The 24,905-nt window shown below is 47.6% G+C and overlaps 4 protein-coding genes across 4 annotated transcripts; all 4 read right to left on the bottom strand.

Moving 5' to 3' along the window:
• Positions 1–136: 136 nt before the first annotated feature.
• On the bottom strand, positions 137–6,027 carry GIQ15_04963 (uncharacterized protein; the record flags this gene model as incomplete). Its single annotated transcript, XM_033552380.1, has 6 exons — positions 137–672; positions 754–3,963; positions 4,017–4,179; positions 4,241–4,531; positions 4,701–5,162; positions 5,518–6,027. 6 exons carry the CDS (start codon positions 6,025–6,027, stop codon positions 137–139), a joined length of 5,172 nt encoding a protein of 1,723 aa, XP_033406110.1.
• Positions 6,028–8,154: 2,127 nt separating this feature from the next.
• GIQ15_04962 (pyruvate formate lyase activating enzyme) lies at positions 8,155–10,327 on the bottom strand (the record flags this gene model as incomplete). The annotated part of the gene is made up of 3 exons (XM_033552379.1): positions 8,155–8,865; positions 8,923–9,260; positions 9,850–10,327. 3 exons carry the CDS (start codon positions 10,325–10,327, stop codon positions 8,155–8,157), a joined length of 1,527 nt encoding a protein of 508 aa, XP_033406109.1.
• Positions 10,328–12,547: 2,220 nt separating this feature from the next.
• Positions 12,548–18,514, bottom strand: GIQ15_04961 (DNA-directed RNA polymerase 1A; the record flags this gene model as incomplete). The annotated part of the gene is made up of 6 exons (XM_033552378.1): positions 12,548–15,847; positions 15,916–16,650; positions 17,258–17,521; positions 17,574–17,860; positions 17,936–18,436; positions 18,508–18,514. 6 exons carry the CDS (start codon positions 18,512–18,514, stop codon positions 12,548–12,550), a joined length of 5,094 nt encoding a protein of 1,697 aa, XP_033406108.1.
• Positions 18,515–19,016: 502 nt separating this feature from the next.
• On the bottom strand, positions 19,017–23,841 carry GIQ15_04960 (sulfite reductase beta subunit; the record flags this gene model as incomplete). The annotated part of the gene is made up of 4 exons (XM_033552377.1): positions 19,017–19,043; positions 19,111–23,496; positions 23,562–23,701; positions 23,811–23,841. 4 exons carry the CDS (start codon positions 23,839–23,841, stop codon positions 19,017–19,019), a joined length of 4,584 nt encoding a protein of 1,527 aa, XP_033406107.1.
• Positions 23,842–24,905: the final 1,064 nt, after the last annotated feature.

Below are 24,905 nucleotides of genomic sequence, written 5' to 3'. Positions count from 1 at the left end.
TAATAAAACTAATACCCGCGATATACGTTCGAAAGAGGAAACCCCCATATATAACACAAATTGAGCCAATAGCGCCTGAATATATGCTCTAGAATCATATATACGGACCATATCATCCAGCTCCAAAGGGACAATTCTACAGCTTGATTCCAGATTGTATTATAGCAATCTTTCCTCCCTTCGGACATACCAGGTTTCCGAGATAATCAATAGTAACTAAATCTAACGTCTCAGGCAGTATCCAATCCTTAGGCAAGAAGAAATGCCTTTTATACGAGTCCTCGTCGCTATCCAACTCCCATGTACACAGCCAGTATTGGTGATTGAGAAAGACAAGCCGCCTCTGGAAGACGCCTACTAACCGATTCACATTGCTGGAAAGGTGGAGCAAGGCTCTTCTTCGTAGCTGAACATCGTTTAAATCGATAATCTCCAGTCGCCTAGATGAATTGGAATGAAACCATGGATCATTATGAAGCCCACTGGCGATGACATAGTCAAGGACGAGGCAGTGGTCGTTGACCTGGAAGACATGCTCAAGGGCTTCCCGGACCCTTTTAAAGGGATGTATTGCTGTAGAGTCTGCTAAAGCCCCCCCTAAGGTGGTTCTATTAATTTCCTCCACGAGCGTCTCATCGTCCGTGCTTGTCGATGAGAGCCTTGGGCTCGGCACTATTAAGGGTGTAATTCTTTCCAAATTACTCCAGGAATAAAGATGCTGCTCGCTCAATTCTATACAAACCAGCAACTTACTGTCCTTGGGGTGATTCACCCATCGTCGGTGGTAGCTCCTATTCCCACGCTCTGCATGAACGAGCTTTTCCTTAGACTTGATGTCCCAGACTTCATCACTATGTGGGATAGAAATGAGTAAATATTCTTCTGATGAGCTGAACAGCACTTGTATCACATTCGTCTCCAGCCGTAGGTCAAGTAATGGATATACAGCCCATTTCTGGGGTGCTTTAGGCGTTGGCTTTCCGAGGCGTTTGGCGATAACTTGACCTGTTCTATCGACGGAAGCAATGTACTTCTGCGACGACGACCAGACAATATCAGCAACATAAGACGTTTCCGAGTGCCCATACAACTTTCGAAGCCTTTGTGCTGTCCGCGTCTCGTAGATCGTAACGCTTCCATCATCTTTCCCGACGCAGTAATACGGCAACCTGCTGCCGCAAGTCAAGGAAATGATTTCTAGGTCGTCACGATTGCTAGGAGAAACCGTAGCCTTCGAAAAGTGGTCAGTCAATGGCGTATATTCCCTGTCTGGGCCATCCTGCAGTGTCAATGCCATCGGCTCCCAAATATTACAAGCGTTGTCACGAACATCATAGAGCCGCCGCGAATCTGGGGAAAAGGCGACGTCTCGCACGAATCCCCCGTATTCCAGCCGGCAGATTAAACGGAACGAGTTTGTAGACCAAACGCTCAATATGCTGTTATAGTCACTAGTCAGGAGTAAAGTCCCATCCGAGCTGATTGCCAGTTCACGCGCGAATATGTGAGAATGCTCCATTTTGGTATCGTCGTCAATATTCCAGTCCATGAGCTCTGTATCTTGATATAAAATCAAAATACCAGCAGAGTCAGGTTTCCAGAGAACTGCATCTGCATAGTTATATACATCCTCCTCGCTCTTATTGATGTCCCCTTGTCGGATGCACCGCTGGGGTGGATATTTGTGGCGGCTGATGCGCCATATATGAACAGGAGGGCCAGGGTGGGCAATGGCGATTCGTTCTGTATCAGGGCTAAATTCCATGACCCTGGGAGAACTATACATAAATTTCGAGGAGCCACTAGCTTCAAAGCACCATTTTTGCTGCAGGGTCTCTAGATCAATGCAATAGAGGGTACTGTCGTCATATGCAATCAACAACTCGGTGTCATTCGACTTGAAAGCCAGGGACATCACGCGCCCTGGGCTTGACTTTGGTATCTTGTAAATCTCTCTGCCCGAACCGATATCCCAGATCCGGATTGTTTGAGTACCAGCAGATGCCAGGAGATTTTGGATTTTGGCTGCTTTAATGCTTGTCACCCACTCACCATGATGTAGCCTTCTGAGTTCCATGCATGTCTCAGAATTCCATATCACCAGCGTTCCGTTTTCACATAGTAGGGCAATGAAGTAGTTGTCTTTACAGATAACTTTGGATGGGGATTCATTCTCACCCATCGTTAACCTTGCCAGACGATCATCCCATTTGTTATGTGGGATGCCCGTAATTTTTATTGAATTTTGACTTGAGTGTTGAAAGGTCTGGCTCAACATTGACTCACTTGGACAGAATGGGATAATATATTTATAGATAGCGGATGGGCTTTCAACGAGATGAGAAGCGAATCGGCCAACTAAACGAATTAAATCATTAGACCATTGAATAAGCCTCTGGTTTTGGCTATGTTTGAAACTTGTCGGAATTTGAGGAAGACCCTGGGTAGCTCGATCTGTGTACGATCTAAGGTACTGAGCCGATCGAGTGATAGCCTGAAGATTGCCGGTTAGAGAGACAGCATAGATCCAGACCAGGGCGAATCGTGACAGAAAGTTAAGAACATTAGTCTGCAGCTCTTCTGATTCTACGCCTGCGGAACAGACGTGATAAGCCCAGTAGGTGATGGCGTATGATAGAAACGGCACTTCGGCATACGGATCCTGCAGGAATGAACCCCCAGCCACCCCGATAGTAGAGAGTTGAGACTTCCATTTATCATCCGATAAAAAGTTCATACACACATTGGCAATCTTCTCATGACCCTTGCTAAGATCTATCGAGATGGATGCATGCAAACTCCTGTTGACCAGAAATTGGAGGGCCGTCTGATGAATTATGGAAACGGTGGACTTCCTCATAATGACGAAATTCCCGCAAATTTGGCTGATGGTGGTTTTCAGGTTGTAAAAACCCCCAAACTCTGCTTTCAGAGCCACTGCGAGTTCATCGATGCTTAGGGGTTTGAAGGAGCATACCACCCATGTCAATATCTCCGTTGCCATTTTTCTCAGATTAGAAGGCTGGCTGGCAATGGTATCCATCATTCGTGCGTACATTAGTTCCATATCCTCTGGTATTTCTCCGAGGGCCTTCTCGACATCAACATCAGTATGCCAGTTGTCTTTAATTCTTTCCAAAGCGAGTTTAGTCCATAGAAAAGAACCGGAGGCTTTGGAAAGAACCTTTTCAATGACATTTTCCCGAGTTTTATCGTCAGGTAAGATGCCACGAATACCAGTAGATACGAAAGTCTGAATATCTTGGACGGTATCATCGATCCGAATCTCATCATGGTATACTCGACAGTCATCAAGAGTCAAGGCGGCTGATATTTCCCTCGTTTCTCGACTTACCAGTAAAACCCGAATGGGCGTCACCGACTTGATTCTAGAAATCAGTTTCACGATTGTGGCTGGAGATTCAGCTTCATCTATTCCATCCAAAACCCAGAATAACCGTTGGCCGAAGTTGCACCGAAACAAAATGCCTTCAAATAACTTCTTCCAAATTACATTGAACGTCTGAGAGGCAAACAGGAGGCCACTCTGCTGATGTACCTCAAGTAAGCGCTGACGAAAATCGTCATGAGCTTCCGCGGCTCTGAACGCGATTGACCAAAGAAAGTGCGAAATTGTACGAGTGCCACGCTGATCTGCTTTGAAGAAATAATATTGGCAAGATGCAGGAAAGTCCGGTTGGCGAAGATAGTTGATAATAAAACTGGATAATTTCGTCTTGCCAGTTCCTGGTGAGCCCGTCAGCCATAGAATACTTAGACCGAGACTGCTATCTGCAATCCAGTCTTGAAACCCCTTTTTCTCAAGTATCCAACGGCACGAGCCTGGCTGAATCCAGTCATGGGCCTCTCCTAGATCATCGCCCAGCTCCTCGATACCAAGAACGTTTTTAAGTGTCGCCGGAACGGGGCTTTTTGGGTCAATTATTTTAAGACGAGATCCTGCTTTGCATTGGCAAGTAAGTATTATGATACAAAATATTAGGACATCAACTTACCCTTTTGCTTCAAGCTGAGGACAAACGTTCTTAGCACATTCCTTACGTCCCTATAGTTTCCATCCTCGCGATTCAGGAACTTTGTAATCCCATTGTGATCTGCATCGAGCGGTGCTGAGATCTCACTAGGATATCCCAGAATAGCTGACTGTTTCTCAACCACCTTTTTGCATAAAATATAATCAGCAGTAGCTCGGTCAATCTCTGGTATTCATCTAACGTACCATCACTTTCACTGCTGGAGCAATGGCTGTCTTTAATGTTTCGTAAAACGAGACCAACTCAAGGCCACTACAAACATTTCTGAACTGTTCATTGATATCGTTGATGGATATCGAACCCTCCCCAAGTTCATCCACATAGATCTTAGTTCCAGTAGTAGGAGCAATGCGGAGGATGTTATTCAGGATTGATGCAAAGTTAGATCCTCGATGGGGAGTTCCTAAGAAGACGATTCCATATATTTGGGAAATAATGTGGGAGTACTGGTCATCAGTCTTTCCAATGATGTAGGCCTAAGAGGAGAATGAGATGGTTAGTTGACTACTTTAGTGTTTGGAAATATCTAAGAGGGAGAAAGCCGAACCTTTTTCACAACCAGGCCACCCATTGAATGGGCTACAAAAACAAGGGGATGCTTTTTCGTGTTAGCTATATATTATCGTATGGAGCAACACCACCTACATCACCAATCGGCCTGTTCTGTTCTCTATGCTCGTCATGATACATCTTGATTTGGAATAATAGGTCCTTCGCAAAATCCAGAGTGCTCAACACGCCAGCTTTTTCAGCGAAATGTGCATTGTATCCAAAGGTGAAGGCCCGAATATTTGATAATCCAGTCTCTGCGCCCAACCACGGCAGCCATAGATTTCTGACATCGCGATCGTATGACCACGTCCGCAGTGACGAGCCACCTAGGCCATGGACGAATATTATATCAACCAGGGGGTTATCGGACTCATGGATCAAGGTCAACCCCAACGGATCAGGAGAAAGCGAAAAAGATTTATAAAGAGCATCGTTGTGAGATATCGCGGAGTTTGGGCGGGCATCATGGTTAACCAGGGCCGCTGAGCCTGACCGGGTATCATTTGCCTCTCTCCCTGGTGTTCGCTCCGATCTTTTCCATCTCAGCTTCTTGAACTATCCCCTGGCAATTAGAGATGCTCTAGTTATACTACGGTGTGGCGAGAGAGAGAGAGAGAGAGAGCTTACCATTTTTCTGGTGCATGGCTAACGCCTTCTCCTGGACGTGGAACAATTTCGACTTTCCACGAATACAGCATCCATGGCCAATCCCTGCAAGCCACTGATCCCACTTTGCTTTTTACACAAGACCGAACAATGGGCGCATTCAAGTCTCCCGTAGATAGAAATATCGATATGTTCTGCATTAGATTACATTATATGGAGTAACTGGTACATCTAGCAAATATAGAAGCTATATGGAAGTCATCATAGCTTAGATGCTGATATAAACATGATAACCCATCAATACAGACATTGCGGCCAAGCTATATGCTGCTGCAGCTTGCGACAATGCTCTTGTATCGCGGGCAGAATTGGGGGTGCCTGACTGGGAGCTGGATGGCATCATAGTCGCCGTGGTTGACTCTCCAGCTGTGGTGGTCAGCGATGTGCTCATCGAAGTCGTAGTTGGTGCCGTAGCCGTTTCTCGAGTAGTAGTAGAAGGTGAAGTAGTCGTCGTGGCGGTTGTTGAAGCTGTCGTGTGCCCCGTAGTTGTAATAGAGACTGATATATCCGTAGGGGTATCTGTTGGGTCGGGGTTATTGACACAGTAGACAGTATTTTGGTCTAGGTTGGGACAGTTGACATCGGGGTTCAACTCCTTGAGTCTGTCAACGGTGATATGCCACCGCTTAGCAAAGTTCTCGCATGTATCTTTATCGTCACTCGGGGCTACAGCGAAACCGCGGCAGGGGGCTCCTTTGGCATAGGCCGCGCTTGCGGAAAGCAATGCCAGAGCGATGAAGGACTGAAGATGCATCTTTGGTGGGTTTTGTGGATTCTGAAGTAGTCCTGACGGGAATGAAAAGGTGAAATGTGTGATATAGTGATAATATATATGCACTGCAGCGTTGATTTCTCGCCTTCGTCTCAAGCTGCGCTGACTCTGGGTACAGGGGTGCATTAAATATGCAAGTGTGTTGGTACTGCGGCTAACACGGCCATCGAGGATCAAAGACGGCGCTGCATTTATATCTGCTCCGCTACGGGGCCATATGCACGGAAGTCGTCTGGTTGGTTACTCGGATGCAGGAGAGCAGCGTTTCCCCAAGATGTTATCAAGCTACTCCGAATGAAGCTTGTTGGCCGCCAGGAGGATCAACTAGTTGGTTAATCGTACCCCTGGAGTTTCCAAATATATCCAGCGATCCCACCTTGCTGGGTAGAATGTGACCTCGCCTGTCGTTTTGCGATCATATTTGAAGAAATTCGGGGGGCCAAAGAGCCAAATAATCCATTCCTGATCTCGTGGGAAGGCAAGAGGAGAATATTTCCAGCGTTCTGTGTTGTCCATAAAAATGTCTACTGATCATCCCCATGTCAACCGGCCCAACAATGTGATGCCCGAGGAGGATATCAAACCGCCCCGCGCATACGGGAGTTTTCCTCTGGACGAAGCTGTGATAGAGAGTGAGACATTCTACTCGGACAACTTCCTCCGGACCTAGTCGGTAGTTAGCCACTGACACTCTTCGGAGATAGAACTTCCAGTTTCAGGCTCCAAGGTCATCTCAGCTCACAGTTATGGAATGTCTCTGTGGGGACGATGTGCCAAAGTCATCACTGAGCTACCAGATGGCACGACGAAGACGTATTTCCTCAAGGCATGATGATTCTCAAGACTATGGTATGAATGTTGTTTCTCTTTACTGAATCGATGTCGAGAAAGTTAGGTCGCCGCGGAGCCAACTGCACCAATCATGTGTGAGGGCGAATTCGAGTCTATGAAAGCCATCAACAACGTCTTGCGATCCATCGCACCGAAACCATGGGCCTGGGGTAAATATAAGAATGAAGAGTGCTATTTCATGCTTACAGACTTCCGCGAAGTCGGACAGCAACCCCCGGATCCTGTCAAATTTACAGCACGGCTGGCCGAGATGCATAAGAGATCAGTTTCGCCAACGGGGAAGTTCGGCTTCCATACCACTACCTGCCATGGTACAATACCTCAGGCCACGGAAGTATGGGAAGATTCGTGGGCGGTGCTTTATCGCAAACAGCTAGGCCATATGTTTGCCATGGACCTAGAGAAACACGGCCCATGGCCTGAATTTGAGCAGCTCTGTGATTTGACTCTGAACCAAGTTATCCCAAGGCTTCTGGAGCCTCTTCAGAGCGAAGGAAGGAGTATAAAACCGTGTCTCCTCCATGGGGACTGCTGGGATGAGAATACAGCAACAGACACAGAAACTGGAGAGCCATTCATCTTCGATTCAGGGGCGTTCTATGGCCACAACGAGTATGATATTGGGAACTGGAGAGCGCCCCGGCATAGATTAAGTAGAGCGGTATATGTAAAGAACTACCTGCTCAACTTCCCTCCCTCTGAACCTGGTATGTGTCCTGGCCTATCTGGTCGTTGCTATGTTTGAAAAATATTGACGTGGCCAAGTGGATGATTGGGATGGTAGAAACCTGCTCTACTCCTTGCGGTTTAATATTGGGACTTCTATTTTGATTCCTGGCTGTAAGCAACGAGAAGCGTAGGTTTCGTTACTCCTACTTCCTGCGAGATAACCACTGACGCCTTAAAGGGTATTCGAAGATATGAAGGAATTGTGCCGTAGGTACTGTCCCGATGATCGTATGGCTCTTCAAAGCATCCTGTTCCCTAGACCGAGTGATACAGGCTCGAAAAAGAAAGGAGAAGGTGAATCAGGGGAAGAGGAGGTCAAAATTTGAGAGAAGTCGTACGTTCACTTTCATGCAAAGGGTTTGGGGAAGCAAACTGAGTATCTGAACTATGAAGCGTGTTGTTTAACATTCGAGTATGATCTAACAATAATCGACGTATGAAACTTGTAATAACCAGAAAAAAGCACCGATTCTTCTCCAGCTATAAGGGAAAAATGCAAATATCTTGTCTGATAAAAGAGACATGGGCCTAAAGATGAAATCCACCATGCTCTGCAGGTTCACAAAACCTCCATAGCCCTGCATCCTTCGCAGCAAGCTGTACCGCTCCGAGCTCCTTTTCAGTGACAGCCCTATTAATATCACCATACCGAACGGTCTCCTCCTCTTGTGCTTCGACCACATTACTACGTCCCCGTTTTTTCTTTCCAACATGTGCATCAGGGTGGTACTGCTCCATGATATGCACATACATATCTTTCGATACGTTACTGGCGATCCACCTAACAATCTCTATCCCCTCATCCTCCATGCCTGGCATAACAAGATGGCGAAGGAGAATACCTTGCTTCGCGATGCCATCCGCTGTAAAAGAAAGGTCCCCAACCTGTGCATGCATGGCCTTTATGCTCTCCATAGCCGTGGCGGTATAGTTGTCCGCCTTGAGTAGCCGTTTAGAAGAACTATCCTTCCATACCTTGAAGTCCGGCAGGTATATATCCACCAGTCCGTCTAAAAGTTTCAGCGATTCGAGAGAGTCGAATGAAGATGTGTTGTAGATTATGGGTAACTTCAGCCCGACCTCTCGTGCATGTAAAATTGACAATGCAACTTGAGGAACGACGTGTTCCGGGGTAACGAGGTTGATGTTATGAACATTTCCAACCTCTTGGAGTTTTATATACCATTCCGCAAGCTCCTCGGGGGTAAGGTCGAACCCTTTCCGTTGATGAGCGATGTCCTGCCCAATCCTTAGTTAGAGCGTCTAAGCCCAATATAAACATCGAGCACGGCATACATGATTCTGACAGAACACACATCGCAAGTTGCATCCGGAGAAGAAAACAGTTCCACTACCATTCCACCCTTGGATGCATGGCTCTTCTCCGAAATGCGGTGCGATGACATTGACCTTCACCGTTTCTGCACCGATGAGACAGTGGCCGGTCTTCTCATAGCGGTTCACTCCACATAGCCGGGGGCAGAGGTTGCAGTTTCGCAGATGAGCATAAGCCCGGGATCGCTTCTTCGCCGCATCTACAGAGGAGAGGAGGTGGTATCGCGGTATATAGGTATCTAGGAGAAATGGAGGGGCTAAATGAAGCCGTCGTCGAGAGGGGATCAGAAATCGACCTGCTTTGGAGAATATAGACGTAGCTCTGCCAATAGGCATGGTGCCTTGTATATATAATCTACATTTGAATAACACAATGCATGATATCACGATCTCTGTCCAGGTTTCAAGAAGTCGTTAAATATTTGGTCAAGTTCTTGCGGAGAAACGGTTTCTTGGCACACAAAGACACTTTCTACGGCGTCTTTGAAGTTTTACATTTTACACAGCTGAGATTTACGGCTTGGATATCATCAAGCAGGTAAAGGAGACCAACGATGTTATACAGTATCATGGATAAAATACATGCAGCGGGAGCCATAACGCTTCGATAGGGATACCCATAGCCACCAGCAGAGCTCTCACGAATAAGGATGAAGAATAAGAATGCTAGGGTTCTGCTCTCAGGCTCTGCTCAGCGGGTATGCTAACTCAATAGGAGGGTTGAGATCAGGAACAAGAAACGGCGGACGGTATACTCCGTACCAGGGCAAAGATGTGATGGTCAATTGGGATACAGCCTTGGTGCTGATTGAGTCCTGGTCGGCACGATTCCATGCCTGCTTACAGGTCTGCTGCCGGGTCTGCTCGCTGGCCTGCTCTCTGGTCGACTATCTGGTCTGCTTCCGGATGTTCCGGGCGTGCTGCTGCCAGAGGTTCTGTCTCCCTCGAGTCCGTCATTCCACTGCGCGGTGCTCTGGCTCGTCTTTGCCGTCTCTGCCTCCATCCTCCTTCTCTCCCTTTCCCTCTGCTTGCGCTGTCTCCTCCTCATGATCCAATACCAGTCTTCGCCGGCCATGCGTTGGTCTTTTCTCTCTTCGTCACTCTCCCATGGTTCATCGCCTGGCTTGGGTTTACCGGCGTTTTCTATGAACTCTCTTTTCGCCTTGCCACCGTCGTTGTATGACGCCCACATACAGTTCCAGCATGGGCCCTCGATCTCTCCCTGATACTCGGCGTACGGTTCTTGCCAGTTGTGTTCTTGCGCCTTGGGGCAGTTCAGGCCGGGTGGTTTGTCTTCGCAGGCCACCCAGTCGACGTCCTTTTCAAGTGCGCAACACTTGTATCTGTAGTATTTTCGGTAGCACATACTGGCTCTATGCTTCGACAGGACTGTTTTCAGGTTATTTTTCCTTCGTTATCGTGTGATGAGATCTGGATAAATGGTCAGGTCTAAATGTGATGTGTGGGGGATGCATCCTCGATCCTTCGCCAGCTCCCTTATATACCTAATGGATATGAACTGTTCCATGGTACGCCCCAAGGATGATGTCACTAAGGAACAGAATAACTAGAGAAATACTTTCTCTTACCTTAGATATTTAGGAACCACCGGGCGCTAGAGGAGACAAACACTGGATATCAATATCGGCAGGACATGTTTGATGCAGAGCACGAGGTAAGGCAGGTTGTCAAATGAATGATATTTGCCCATGTAGGTTGGTCGGTTGGGAGAGATATATTTCTTCAATCTTTTCCTTTTCTTTTCTTTTCTTTTCCTTTCTCTTCCAAGGCAGAGAGAAGTGAATCCATAAAGTAGGGGCAGTGAGTTGGGCTTTTTCTCTAGCGGAAAGAGCCTGTTGGTAGTCCCGTGATATCAGTTACCGGGCGTCTATATTTACTTCTATACAACTGAGATGTCACTAACACATTTGCTTGCTCTATATCTATGGATCGGAAGACGCTGGCCTATCATTTAACCAAACTCTGCGCTAACGATAGGCTGAAGTCACACTATCAGGGCAGCTGCATGAAGAATGCTAGCATAAGGGCCCCTTAGCGGGTGCGGCGTAGCGTTTTACAAACCCTAGAGACAAGGCGTTTACAGAACCAATGCGCCATTCAGTCTGATAATTGTTATACTTACCCCACTGATATCAATGCGAGACCAGGCAGCAAGCAGGAGCTCGTTTTTTACCCCTGGTCATTCAATGCGTTGATGTTGGGATGAAGCCTCTCTAGCCGCCTACGAGGCAAACACGGAAACAGAATTACTACTCGTCGATATCAATGCAAGAGGGGTTCTATCGCACCTCGTCGCGCTTCCGTCGCACATAATGGCATCGAGGCTCTCTTTTCTCCGATATTCCTGGCCTTAGATAGTGTTATTGCGTCACCTTGAGTGGCCAGTATACAGATGAGACTCCTGCAAACGGAGAAGACCAGAAGTATATAAGTAGTTAAACCGTCTGCTTTTCCTTTGACATATCGTGTAGGTGCTTTAAACAGGAATATTCTTAAGAAGTCTAGTTTATACACTGTAAGCTCTCGCTCCTCGCATCTCTATGTGATTCTGTCTGCTCAAATCCTTTCATGTATAGAATACATCTACCCGTCCACCGCGAAATCAAGATGAAGCTCCTCTGGCTCGTCTGCGCAACGTTCGTTGGTCTTTCCATGTCGGCGGCTGTTAATCCTATGGCTGGCAAGGAGATATTTAAGCGGGAGGGGCAAGACGTAGGAAGCTATATCTCAGTTTTATACATACTCTACTAACCTACGCTTTATCCAGTGGGGAAAACGCTGCCAGGCAAAGTGTTTCAGCCAGTCAAGAGACTGTGATCCATGGCCATATGGGTGTTGGCGCTGCTTTGTACGTTATAAGTCGGAGTTAAGACAACCTTTGGTCTGGATGCGAGACTGACATTTGATGAATACTAGAACGGACATTGTCTTTGATACGAGGGGTTCAAATGACCTTCGGGTATTTAAGAATAAAATATTATTAACTAGGCACTTGGGTTTTATTGCTGAAAATAGGTCAAGATTGTAGATTTGATAGGGACCCACTTGGCTATTTACAGCCTTTATTGTTTGGGGTTATAATACAAGCCTCATTAAACTAAGGAGAATGCCGACTTATAGTAAGGGGAGGCAGGAATAAAAGGCATGATATGCTCACAAAATAATACATGGAGAAAGAAGTAAATGTGAGAGGCAGGGGGGAGTGCCAAACAATGTACAAGGGCCGGAAAGGAGAAAAAAAAATAGAACACACTAGAGTTATCTTTACATCCGTCTTTCATGTCTTTTGTAACACCAAACACCTGTGAACACCGAGCAAACCAGAAGACCTAAGAGGTAAAGATAGGGATAAATGCAGGAGATGACCTCGAAATATGCAGAGCATTCGGAGATGTCTAAACATGGATGGTATACATCCATTAATATGCAGGATCAGAGTTGTGTATGCGAGTTCGGACGTAGCAGCCAGCATTCGCGGTATAAAACGGCAGCGAGTATTTAATGAGAGGTGTGATTGCACCAGAATTGGGTAGGGGGAGAGCGGGATTGAGGGCTTGGGTATCATTTAGGAGAAGAAGTACTGGCTTTCTTTAAGACGGCGAACGTCAAATTCGCCCTTTTTAGGGACGTCACGGAATGTCAAAGGTAGCCATACCCAGACAGAGCCAGTCGCTGCACCAGACTTTTTCGTCGGCTGTGGGGTCGCTTCAATTTCGGCATCCTGTTCCTGAACATCCTTCAAGTCAGGCAGGCCTAGATCAGCTTCTGCCGATAGAGAAGGTTCCGATGAGTCGACTTCCGCCTCAAGTTTACCCTCCAGCGTTTGCTGCTCTTCCGGAGAGGGAACATGTCCCATACCAGCAACACCAAGGGACTGGACGGATACCAGCGCTTCATCCGCGTGCTCAGCATTAGCGAATATACTTCCTGCGGTAACCATCTTACGGCCCTTTTCTTGTTCAGCTGGGTCCTCCGAATTGAGTAACTGCATCCGTTTGTACTCATCCACCAACTCATGGGTTTTGTCCGCCTTGGCCGTTCGTCCACTAGTCCTGCGAAGCGCCCTGATCTTTTTGGCAATCGTGGAGCTAGGTTTGAGTTGTGCAAGGTAAAGGTGGTTTGAATACCTAGCTCTGAATTCCGCTGCCAGTCGTCCAACGATGTCGTCCGAGTGCATGCGGACGAATGCATTACGTAGGACAACGTTCATCTTGTCAATATCACCCGCATGGGTCCAGAAGGAGTCATGGACGGCGGAGAAGCTAAGGCCAAGCTCGTCACATTTTATAGCGGAGAGCATCATATGTGTGGCATCCAGTGAATGGATAAAATTGGGTGGGAAAGCTTGCAGCTGCTTTCGTCGGTTGACTTCATTCGCTCCGCGAGGATCCTTGATAGTACAAAGTTGGATATTGGTGGGGATACTGCGGGTTTTGGTTTCCCTGTATGGCTGAACGACTGGCAGTTTCAAGGGCGTGGTCCAAATAACGGCGTTGTTGAACTTAACCTTCTTGGACACATCAGCCTTGGGTGACGCTTCCAACTCTCTTTGGATATCCTCAATTTGATCGGGGGTAAGGGATCGGGTGACACGATTGGCGCAATCACCTAGCCAGAACTGGATGTCGTGAGCTCCGCTAAACATAGAATTCAAGGCAGAAAAGATTGCACGAGAAACGTGGACCGCGCATTTTGAAAGTTCATCCGATTCCGCTAGCTCTGGATAGTGATCCTCAAGCTGTCGTCGAACTTGCCGAGTAGCACCGATGAAAGTTACACCGTAAACGTTTGTCATGACAGTTTGCTTGACAACCTTTCGGGTGATTTTCCCGTCAACCAACTTGGCAATAGGATCTCCTGCTTTGACGTCATTGGCAATAGAAGCCTTTACGTGTTCAGCAACCGCAGTATAAATGTCGGAGGGCCGATCGCCAGGCTCAAGGTTGACTTGTCGTGCACCAATCGTATCACCACCTAGCGCAGCATAGTGTTGTAAACCGTTGCAAGAGCCATCCTGGTGAATTGGAAGATGGGAGACGTATTGTGTTGGGTCAGGCAGGTTGAGCGCATTCCTCAATTCTAGACAGGCAGCTAGACATTGGAAGGGGTCGGCGGCCTTTAGCCACCATCTCCTACCCTTCAATCCATTGTTTGCGGAATCTAGGATTTCGTCGACGTTGTCAATGGAAAATTGTTCTCTTTCCTGGAAACTCGCTTTGTCGTATCCAAAAACGTTCGAAAGGTGGATTCTCAACCATCTGACTCCACTTTCACCGAGTACTCGTCCTTCACTGAAAAGAAGAAGGCCACGGCAGTTGTCAGCTCCCATCTGGTTAAAATAAGGAGGTAACGGGTACGCTCTTCCACGAAAATCCATGTTGTGGGGGAGATAAAATGACTCGTTCAGGAATGCTCGCGCGATCTCCATTTGGAAATTCAAGTAGCAACGCTGAGAGTGGTTACTCATTCTCTTGTTGTCGGTACGGGTCTTAGCGCGATAATAAGTCTTCACAGCTTCCCGATCGTCGGTTTCAGGTTTCTCAGGGTCGGTTAAATTGGGGTTCGCGGGGACAATATTGGCTATTTCCTCCCCGGAATTCCAGGCCTCAAGCATCACATCGAATACAGCACGGTTGATCTTCCACCCTGTTTTCCCAAGAATCGTTAGGCCTTTATAAACCTGTTCAAGGTCTCCACGGGCCGCAGCAGCTTTGAGATACTGCTTTTGAGCGTCATCGAATCGCGTACGAACAACTTGAACCGGCTGTGTCAAAAATCCACCTTCAGTGTTTGATACCCATGGACGTGGGGTTGAGACCATTGGGAGATGCTTCGCAAGTAAACTACCGGATGGTTCTTTTCGTAGCCTTTCCACAAGCTTTTCATGGAGCTGTACATATCCAACATTATGTCCCTTTTGAAGTTGGTAGACATGCTGGAACACACGTTCGTTTGTGTGCGTCACTGTTTCTGTCGCTGGGTCTGTGCGGGAGACGGGTATTTCAGCCGTATCAAATAGTATGGAGGCTAGGAGGGCGCCAATTTTGATCTCAGTAGCTAATGGCCAGTCGACAGGGGCGTTGCCCTCTATCTTTTTTTGCACATAGGCCTTGAACCTCCCTGTGCTGTTACCCATCGACATCTGTCGGAAGGTCCTATTTATGGACTGCACTTGGTTCTCATTGTCCGCTTCCTCGACAAGCGATTGCCTCGTACGTTCAATAACGTATTCTTCCCTAACAGCAGCACCGATATAACTGAAAAGCGTGCTCAGTTTAATACCCTTGTCCATTCCGGAAGTTCCAATAGATCCTAACACTGTCAGGACAGTAACTGCGGCCAACTTGGTTGGGCCAATAGCTATTAGGAATGGAGCGTATTCGCTTCGCTCGCTCTCTTTGGCTGTCATTGTCTTTTTCGACTCGCATCGTTTGGCAAGGTCCAATTCCTCTTTTATTTTGTCCAGAATTCCTTGGTACCATTGGTACAGGAATGCGTTTAGGCTTGCCTTCACCGTATTGTTATGCCCGATTGTGCCTTCACTCTCTTTTCTCCAACGGTTAATGGCAGATTCTAGGGAATCCTTCTCGAGCTGTTCTTGTCTTAGGCGCATCTTGTTCCTTTCCCGTTGTTCTGGAGTTCGTCCCCAAAGGTTTTTCGGTGCGAATTCAGTTGATGGATCAAACAAGGATAGCGATTCCTTTAGGGAACTAAGTCCCATACCCTTTTGATCCGTGTTGAGAACTTCGTTTGGTGGCAGTACAGATTCGTCCGTAACCTTGGGCTTCAAATCTAGCGTTTCATCTGGACCTGCCAAATCGGGCTCAGCAACGGCAGCGGGAGACTCTGAAACTTGGAAACAAATCTATTCCCTTCTGTTAGTCCTGACTCCTATGAATAAGTGCAAAATAATGCTGGCTTTTATTAACATACCTCAGAGAGCAAGCCAATTTCTGATTCCGGTAAAATCGATGACTGAAGTATGTCCTCGTGTATGTGCTTTGATACCGCCGACTGCCAATATCTCCGCACAGTCTTTTCACGTTCTGGGCCTGCTAGCATCCTCAAGCTCATCCGCAACATCCACGCAAATGTAGTAGCATCAGGCCTGACTGATAAAAGCCCCATGTCAACCTCAAACCATCGTTGCGCGTACCACACAAGATCTGGTTGTCGGTTAATGATCATGTAGGTGATGATGGAACGCAGATATTTGTTGTGGAGATTTCGTAGTTCTGAGGAATTTGAGGGGTACGCAGCAGCAAGGCGTCGGAGAAGAAGACTGGCACGTTTAAACATTCCAGCTGATAAGCTGACGTCGAAGTTGATGAGCATCTCGTCAAGATCACCGCCAATGCTCTTTATTTTCCGTAGTGAGGTCGGTTTCGAAGATAGTAGAGGGTTTAGGATGATGACAGACGAAGCATCTCGATCCATCGGATCAGTCGGGTCAGAGAGCGGAGGCCGCGAAGAGAACTGAGGCGGTAGTGATTCGGGTTCCTTCATAGGCTTATACGCATCCATGCCTTCAAACGGAATATATGTCGAATTCACATCGTCCATCGCCCCAAATCCCACCGTGGCGAGAGATCGAGAGGATGGACCGCCTATCGCCGCGGGAGTATTCTGTTTCGCTCTCCGCCGAATTGGTCCGCATTGTGTCACCAACTGAGATCGTAAAACCGTTGGGTATAGCCAAGGTAGCAATGGCCGCCCGTGGGAGAGCTGTAGCCTTTGGAGAGCATGTTTTCTGTGAGCTGCTCGGGCGAGCATGGTTGAGGTCGTGAGAGGACAAAAAGAGTGAATTAGAAACAATTAAAAGATAAAATACTGAGAAAACAAGCAAATAAGCAACATGAAGCTCTTCAATGAATAAAAACACACGGCATATAGAAAGAAAAGAGAAAGGGTTGACCGCATTAACCCCCTTGGACTCGCTGGCAAGAACTTGGACAACCTGAAGAACTCGACGATAAGATCAAAACTTTCTCAACGCAGAAAAATTTGTCCCTGAAATCACGTGGTAAAAATAATGCCAATAATAGGCTAGTCCAAATACGGAATATCAACGAGTGCACATTTCGGGCCGGAAGAACAAGACGCCGGTATATCTGTTTATCATGAAGACTATGGATAATTCATTCCTACTTCGTTAACATTAGACGGTCAGAATATGCCTGCTGCTGGATAGGGAACCCCTTAGTGTTGATATCGTCGAGCCTAGTCGGCCGGAGACCGTCAAATGTCGTCATAATGGTACGAACCAAATCTATACCATGGCTATGTCGCCGTCAACATCATCCTGGCCGATGCTGTCAGCCTGGGGTTTCCCGCCTTTCTTATAGCTACTGCTTGCCCTCCGTCTCTGCTGTCTTCTTTTCATAGCCCAACCAGTCATTTCCGGCCGCGTAGGATCAACCCTCGGGGCACTCATGCTGTCCAGGTAATCGTCTGCCGTGATTGCGGATCGGAGCTGATCGGGCTCTTCCAGACTTTCATTAAACATATATTGATCGTATTTATCCCATGATTCTTGGTCCTATCAATAGCAGTTAGTAAGAGCGAGAAAAGTGCGAGGAAAGAGCAGTTACATTTTCATCAATCCACTTGTACTTCTCCCATTTCTCGTCCTGGAATAGCTTTAGCAAGAGCTCATTGTTTCCAACCGCCCTGCCGCCTTCTGACTCTGCAGATTTGACTTTCATGTCGATTGCTCGTGCCTCAATCGCAGCACTTCGAGAGGTAGCATCTTCGTCCATATCTTTTTTTGCTTTCGCCATAGCCTTGCTCTTCACAGCTACCTCATCAAAAGCGTCAATATGGTGTAGCTGTGGCCGTAGTTGTACAACTGATTCCAAAGGCGCAAGATGGAGTTCGTCTAAACGTAGTCGAGTAGGTCAATGGTATGAAACACGCAAAAATCAAGTCGTAGAAATCAAACGAGGAAACTCACTATCTCGGAAAGCACCAAGCATGTAGACGGGATCTCCGTCAACTGGCTTCTTTATCCTCCCGCCCAAAACTTGTGTCGTCATCTTCACACCCGCCTTCTTATCCTCATCGTCCATATCCATGTACATATTCATATCGTCTGCTCCGTCCGCTCCTCCTTCTGCCTTTACTTTCCCGATACCGCCGCCATTGGAATTAAACCCCCCCGCCAATCCATGAGTTCCGCTTTCCTGTGTAATACGGCTCTTGGCCAATGCATTGCCATATCTCAGTCCCTTGGTTTCGTCATAATTAACCTGCGTGTCTATCGGTATGTCCATCTCTACCAGACCTGTTTTGGGCTTTAACCGAAATTCGAGGGGTTTTTGTCTCATGGCGTCATTATATGGTTGGTCAGAGGGGCGGTCGGGGTATTGAAGGAGTAGACGCCGTATTTGTGCGTCAGTAATGAGTATATCGTATGATGCGGTGATGGGGTCATCGTCTTCCTGGCCTTCGACAGCTTAAAACGTAACGATGGTTAGCTCTTTGTGTCTCTTGAGCACAGAGGTCAGATTGTTCGGTGCGACTTACGAGGCATTGTGGCGAAAAACAAACAAAATATATATTCAGTAAGGAGATATGGAGCTTCTAGTGGTTAATAAAAGCCCGCCCTATGCCGTCTCTATGCTGTGATCTCGATGTGAAGCTGCTGGCAATTTTTTTTAATTCTTATCAGTGAGCAAGAAGCTTATCTACAGGAGGGGACATGTATATTTATGCCAAGACACTAGTTAGCGCTACTTTATCTTCTCCTATAAAAGCACAATCTCATCTTAAGCCGTCTCATCAAGTCGGAGGAGAATGAATGCGATTTATCTCAAGGGACACACTTGACTTTTTGACTATGGAATGAAACCTCCCAATTATACCCCGAATGCATTGAAAAAAACTTAAATGAGAAAGAAAACATCGTGATGCTGGTATACAAAGTCGGAATTGGGCCGTTCCTAGTTCTATTACATCGAAATAAATGGAAAACCTGGACATGATAGATTGAAATTTGTTGAAAAGAACTGTGAATACCCCAGAGAGAGTGGTTATCACTCCTCGCCATCTTCTTCGGCAACCTAAGAGCACGATTCTGTTAGTAATTTGTGACTAGCGAGAAAAGAAGGATTGGGAAAATCAGCTTACCCCTTCGTGGAATGTCTTCCCTTCGGTGGTCTCTTTGATCACACCGGCACGAATACACCAATCACCGAATCTCTCGGGCTGCTCTCCGTCCGTGTTTCTCTCAAGAGCATATCTCTTCAGCAGAGTCTTCATGATCTCAAGGATCTCATCTTCCTTGATGGAAGAGCGGTATAACTTGTTCAGTCGTTGACCATGGTACCCTCCACCAAGATACATGTTATATGCTCCATATGCCTTACCTACAAAGGCAACTTCCGCAAGCCAGGGCCTGGCACATCCGTTGGGGCAACCTGTCATTCGCATAACGATGCTCTCTCTTGATAGACCGTTCTCTTCAAGATATGATTCAACCTTCGTTATGAGGACGGGCAGATATCGTTCTGACTCGGCCATCGCAAGACCACAAGTCGGGAAGGCAACACAAGCCGAAGATGAGAGTCGAAGTCCACTGAATGAAGTGTTGTCAAGCTTGTATTTAGCCATCAGTGCCTTGATCTCGGGGAGATCAGCGTCTTCGATATTGGAGATAATAACGTGCTGGTTTCCGGTCAGGCGGAATTCTCCCTTGTTCAACTTGGCAATCTCGCACAATCCAGTTCTCATAAGGAAGTCAGAGGTGTCTTCGATTCTGCCGTTTTCGATAAAGCATGTGAAATGGTTGAGGCCCTTTTCGTCCTTGATCCAACCGAATGTATCGACGTTGGACTGGAACTTGAATGGACGAGGCTCTGCAAATCGAAGTCCGTCGGGAAGAATGTCTTCTACTTTTCCCTTGAAAACCTCCACACCCATGTCATCTATTGTGTACTTTAGACGAGCATGTTTGCGGTTCTTCCTGTCACCGTTATCACGCTGTACGAGCATGATCTTCTCGCAAACAATGTGGGCTTTACTTGCGGGAACATAGCCTAACATGCTGCCTGTTCGAGGGTATGTCTTTTTGTTGTTGTGTGTGACACCCATACCGCCACCAGCGAGGACATTGAAACCCTCCAAATGGCCATCTGCGCCCTTGATAGCGATGAGGCCAATGTCATGAGCGTACACATCCGTGTCGTTATGGGGTGGAATGGCAATAGTGATCTTGAATTTTCGGGGCAGGTAGGTTGGACCATATAATGGCTCATGATCAACAACAGCGTCTCCAGCAACCTGTACCTTCTTATCGTTCTCATCCTTGAGCCAAATCTCATGATAGGCGGTAGTTGCTGGAAGAAGATGGTCGCTGATGAGTTTAGAAACGGCGTGGACTTCACGATGGTATGACGACAACTCAGGAAGACTGCTGCACATAACATTTCTGTTCACGTCTCCACAGGCAGCGATGGTGGTCATCAAAGCTCGGTTAATTGCCTGCATAGCAGCCCTAAGCTTACCTTTCACAACACCATGGAACTGGAACGTTTGTCTTGTCGTGAGCTTCATAGTCTCGTTACCTTGAGCGCTACTGATCTCGTCCATCTGCAGCCATTGCAATGGTGTTGCTACACCACTGGGGAGACGGCAGCGGATCATGAAGCTGTACTTTGGTTCAAGACCTTGGGCCTTTCGCTCTTCCCTCAAGTCTCGATCATCTTGCATATAGGTACCGTGGAACTTGGTTAGTTGCAAGTCGCTTTCAACAAGGGCACCCGTAGACTCGTCAAGGAGTCCCTCGGCGATAGTTCCACGCAGGTAGTTGGACTGGATTTTGATATCTTCGTTGGTCAGCGGTGCTGGTTCTTCAGGCAGACCTTCGACTTTATCCACTCCCAGCGCTTGCCACAGCTTTGGCTCCCATTCTTGATATCCAGTCTGGAAACCGTCTGGGTCCTGGTCATCGCCTAAACCTATATCTGCCAATTTCTTACCACCGAGGAAAGAAATACGCGCATCCAAATCTTTAGCTGGCTTGTTGTAGTACAGCTTGTCTTCCTTTCGAGGCCAGTAATGGCTATCACCGAGTCCAAAAACGGAATACTTGATCGAGCTCAAGTCAAGGTCACCCGAGTTCTTAACAGTTTCCCAGAAACCGCGTCCATTCTGTGGGAGTTCTCCCTGACCTGCTGTACTAGTAATCAGAACGATATTCTCTTCGGTCGACAGATCTTCGACGGGATAATCATCCATAGCCATCACCATGGTCTTGAGGCCGCGAGCTTTACCGCGGTTAGCCAGCCTCTTGGCCAGATTCTCGCCATTTCCATTATCAGAGGCAAACAAAATCGTTAACGGGGCACCGAACAACCCTTCTAAGAGCTCGGCATAGGAATCTTTCGCTGCTCTTTTCTGTAGAGCCCGAACTTCAGTACCATACGACTCAGACAAGCTGGCTGAAAATTGAGGCTGGCGGTTCATCAGCTGAGTGAGCTGGTTATCTCTGCGCAGGAATTCCTCGAGCTCTCTCTTGATTCTCTCTGAATCGAGCGAGAAGTTAGGCTCCCCCTTTTCGGCATTTTCTGGATTCCATCGGTAGAGTGGCCAGTACCCAGCTTCAACGGCTTTCTTGGTCTCTTGAAGGACGGTGAGTGCAGAGTCGCTCTCCTTATGATACGGGAGATAAGCAACAACGACGGAGGGGCCGTCAAATTGCTCTGCTTCCGCGATAGCCTGCAACACCTGGGTATAGGAGCTATACACGGCGACGGATGCAACGTATGCATTACCGAAATTCATCGCATAGAGTCCGATATCCTTCTTACGCCGCGTTGGATCGGCTGCGGTACGCTGTGAGTATGGTTGAGAATCGATAATTAACATATTGACATTCTCATTGGAAGCGAGAACATGGTGAACTCCTGAGTTTCCAAGATCATACGCCCATGCGTCAGAACCAATTAACCATTGAGACTCCTTGAAAAACAACTCTTTCGATCGGAGTAGCTGTTCGGCCGGGCTAGAGCTATCAGCTGTAAGGCTAGAAATGAGATCAGGAGCAATCTGGTTGGACTTGACAGGGTTTGATGCGTTCAGAGCCCATTTCGACAGCAGCTGTTTGGATGTCTCGTTGGCAAAGCCATTGGCACGAACTGCTTCCTCAACTTCCTGCTTGAGACGGCTGCGGCGTTCCTTTCTCGCGATAAGAGATCCAAATCCATATTCTGGGGTTGCAGAGATGGTAGCGGAGATACCCGCATCCTGCGATCCAAGCTGGTTCGCAACATACAAGCGGTCATTGAATGACTGTGTTAGAATCTTGGTGTATGCATTCTCGTTATCTGGTTGTTCAGGCTGGATTGACTGTGACAGACTCTTCTGGCCGCCAATTTCAAGGTTTTGAATGGGTGGATTCAGCGCTAGATTTTGGATGACTCCCTTAAGAGCTTGAAGGGAGGTTGAGGGCTCTACGAATCCAAGCCTGTAACCGACTAAAGTTGGCGCTGCTCTGGCACCAGTTGGTGGCTGTGACAAGCTTGACAGGAAATCAAGGAACGATGGACCCCATCTTGTGGTTTTTCGGACCTGTTCTAATATGGCTATGCGCTCGATGGAGTCAGGGATGGCCCTGAGGATCTGGTTCCCTACCCACGGCCTGTAAAGCCGGGCAGTGATAACTCCAACATCTTTAAATTCTTCCCTATGGCTTGGGTCGTTTAAGGTATCCAGGAACACGCCTGTTGAGCCAAATACGAACAAGGCAAGCTTCCCGTTCGCTGGGCCAGAATATTCAATGGCATGATACTGTCGACCAACACGGCTCGATAGGGCTTCCCAGATGTTATTAGTTATTTGGAATATGTCTGATGCATCGACTGGACGAGCGGTGACCGTCTCAACTGTTGTAGCCGAGGAGCTGGGGACATGGCTCTCCAGGATGCTCCCCCTCCGCGACGAGCCAACGGAAGATGGATCAACGCTATGAACAGCAGATTTTGGCGATAGAATTGAGAGTTCGGAAGCCTGGGCGATCACCGGGCCTCCGAACCCTTGGTCAGAGACAGTCGCAGTCCGTCCGGAATCAGCATACAAGGTCTGAGAAGTGCCTTCGGGGGAATGGCTAGCTGTAGGTCCGCCAAGCTCAAGGATATCTTTCACCAGTGCTGCATCTTCTGCTGCAACAGGTTCGTTCTTCTCTGAATTACTCAGATCGAAGAAATGAATCACTCCTTTCCCGGACCTCAGGGCCAAGGCATGTGCAGTGATCGCAATGTCCTGAGCCTCTTGTATGGTCTCCGAATGCAGGAAGGAGAACCCACACTGGCGAATGGAGCTTATCACTGAGAAATCGGCGAACTCGGCCGGCTCTAGATGTACGTGGATGACGATCGGGTAGTTCGCGAGCCTGTAAAGATGGGGTATCGAGGAAAGTAGAATCGCTGAACTAGTCGTTACGGAGACCCTCTGGCCATTCTGGAGAGGGTGGTAGGCCGATAAAAGGGGATCTTCATTGTGTCGTACTGGACGAATCTGAGTATAAGCCTGTTAGCTGCAACTCCATGAACCGACCCTGTTGGCAGGGGGTGTATACGCACCTCTGGAACGTTTCCAGAGACAGCTCCCTTCACTTGCTCAGAAGACAAGCTGTTTAATGCCTTTGAGAAGATGGAGTCTCTTTCCAGAGTAGGCTGTACAGATAGCACAACGCCACTGGAGAGATATGCCACCCTTGCAACTAATAAGCTCACAATCAGCATATAGATAAGAACATCCCTGCACAGAGGGGAAATCGGAGAAGCACAGCACTCATTCCTCGAGGAGAAATAGAGCCGTAAGAGACATACCAGCTTCTCCAGCTGTTGATAAACTCCCCATCTCTGCGACAATTGCTATTACCGAGTTCTCCGCCGAGCTTGAAGCTATAGATCTATATAGGCCAGTCAGCATGCGCAGCAAGGGTAGGAACCTAGACACCAACCACCCACGCTTGTCAATTATCGTCACCACCGACGTTCCAGGAGTGAATCCGACCGAAGAACTAAACGACCGAAGAGAAAGAAGAAAAAACCTCCCGCGATCAAAAGTTCGTCGAGCTTCGAGTTTCTTGATAAAAGCTGGAATCAGGTGACGTTGATCACGACATCGTGCAAACAGTGCAAACTATGACTTCCTTCTTTACTTCTTTACTTCTACTTTTCTCTCTCTTATATAGCAACTTCTACCAGTTACGCTCCATGACTTACTTATATCTCCCCCTTTATAGGCTGTTTCTTTGTATTTCCAGCGCACTGCATCTGTAATCCTCTGTCTCTGGAAGGATTCTCGGTCGAGAGAGGCTGAAGTCGCAACCAGGACTCGCCAGTGCGGCATTTGCCTGTTTTATTGCGTGATCATAGAACTCTGCCCTCGGCCCGTCCTACCACGATACAGAGCGATATCGCGATCTGGCTTATCCACATGCCAGGAAGAAATATATAGAGAGGGAGAGATGATTTGTCAACATTACGGCAGGATACAATTGCTCCTTTTCCTTCCAGAATACATACATATACATACATGCGTCAAGCATCATCGTGTGGAGCCCGCGCGGGATATATATAACGGCCTCCTCCATGGTATCTTCCGCCAGTCAAATTCCCGGCCCTTGTCCCCCGTTGACCCTCGCCCGTCCGACAGTCATGATATAGTAACCACACCATATCGCCATGGTAGAAAAGAAAAGAAAAAAAAGGATGTCCCAAAAACGAAAGATATATGGCCCGTAACGCCGAATGATAAAGCGAATGTAGGTTTGTAGCCAGTTCGCCGTGCTGTGCCCAGATAATAAAGTGAAGGCTGTTGATATGTGCAGTCCAAGCGCCAGTGTGTTGCCGTCGAATGAGCAGCTAACCGTCTGGTGCTTTCGAAATCATTATCCCGTCGCTGCCGCTATATGTGGC

Source organism: Arthroderma uncinatum (genome assembly GCF_011692745.1).
Source record: "Arthroderma uncinatum strain CBS 119779 chromosome Unknown scaffold3, whole genome shotgun sequence".
Taxonomy (NCBI): Eukaryota; Fungi; Ascomycota; class Eurotiomycetes; order Onygenales; family Arthrodermataceae; genus Arthroderma; species Arthroderma uncinatum.
The sequence above is the reverse complement of the archived record's forward strand: the minus strand, read 5'-3'. Positions and strand labels throughout refer to the sequence as shown.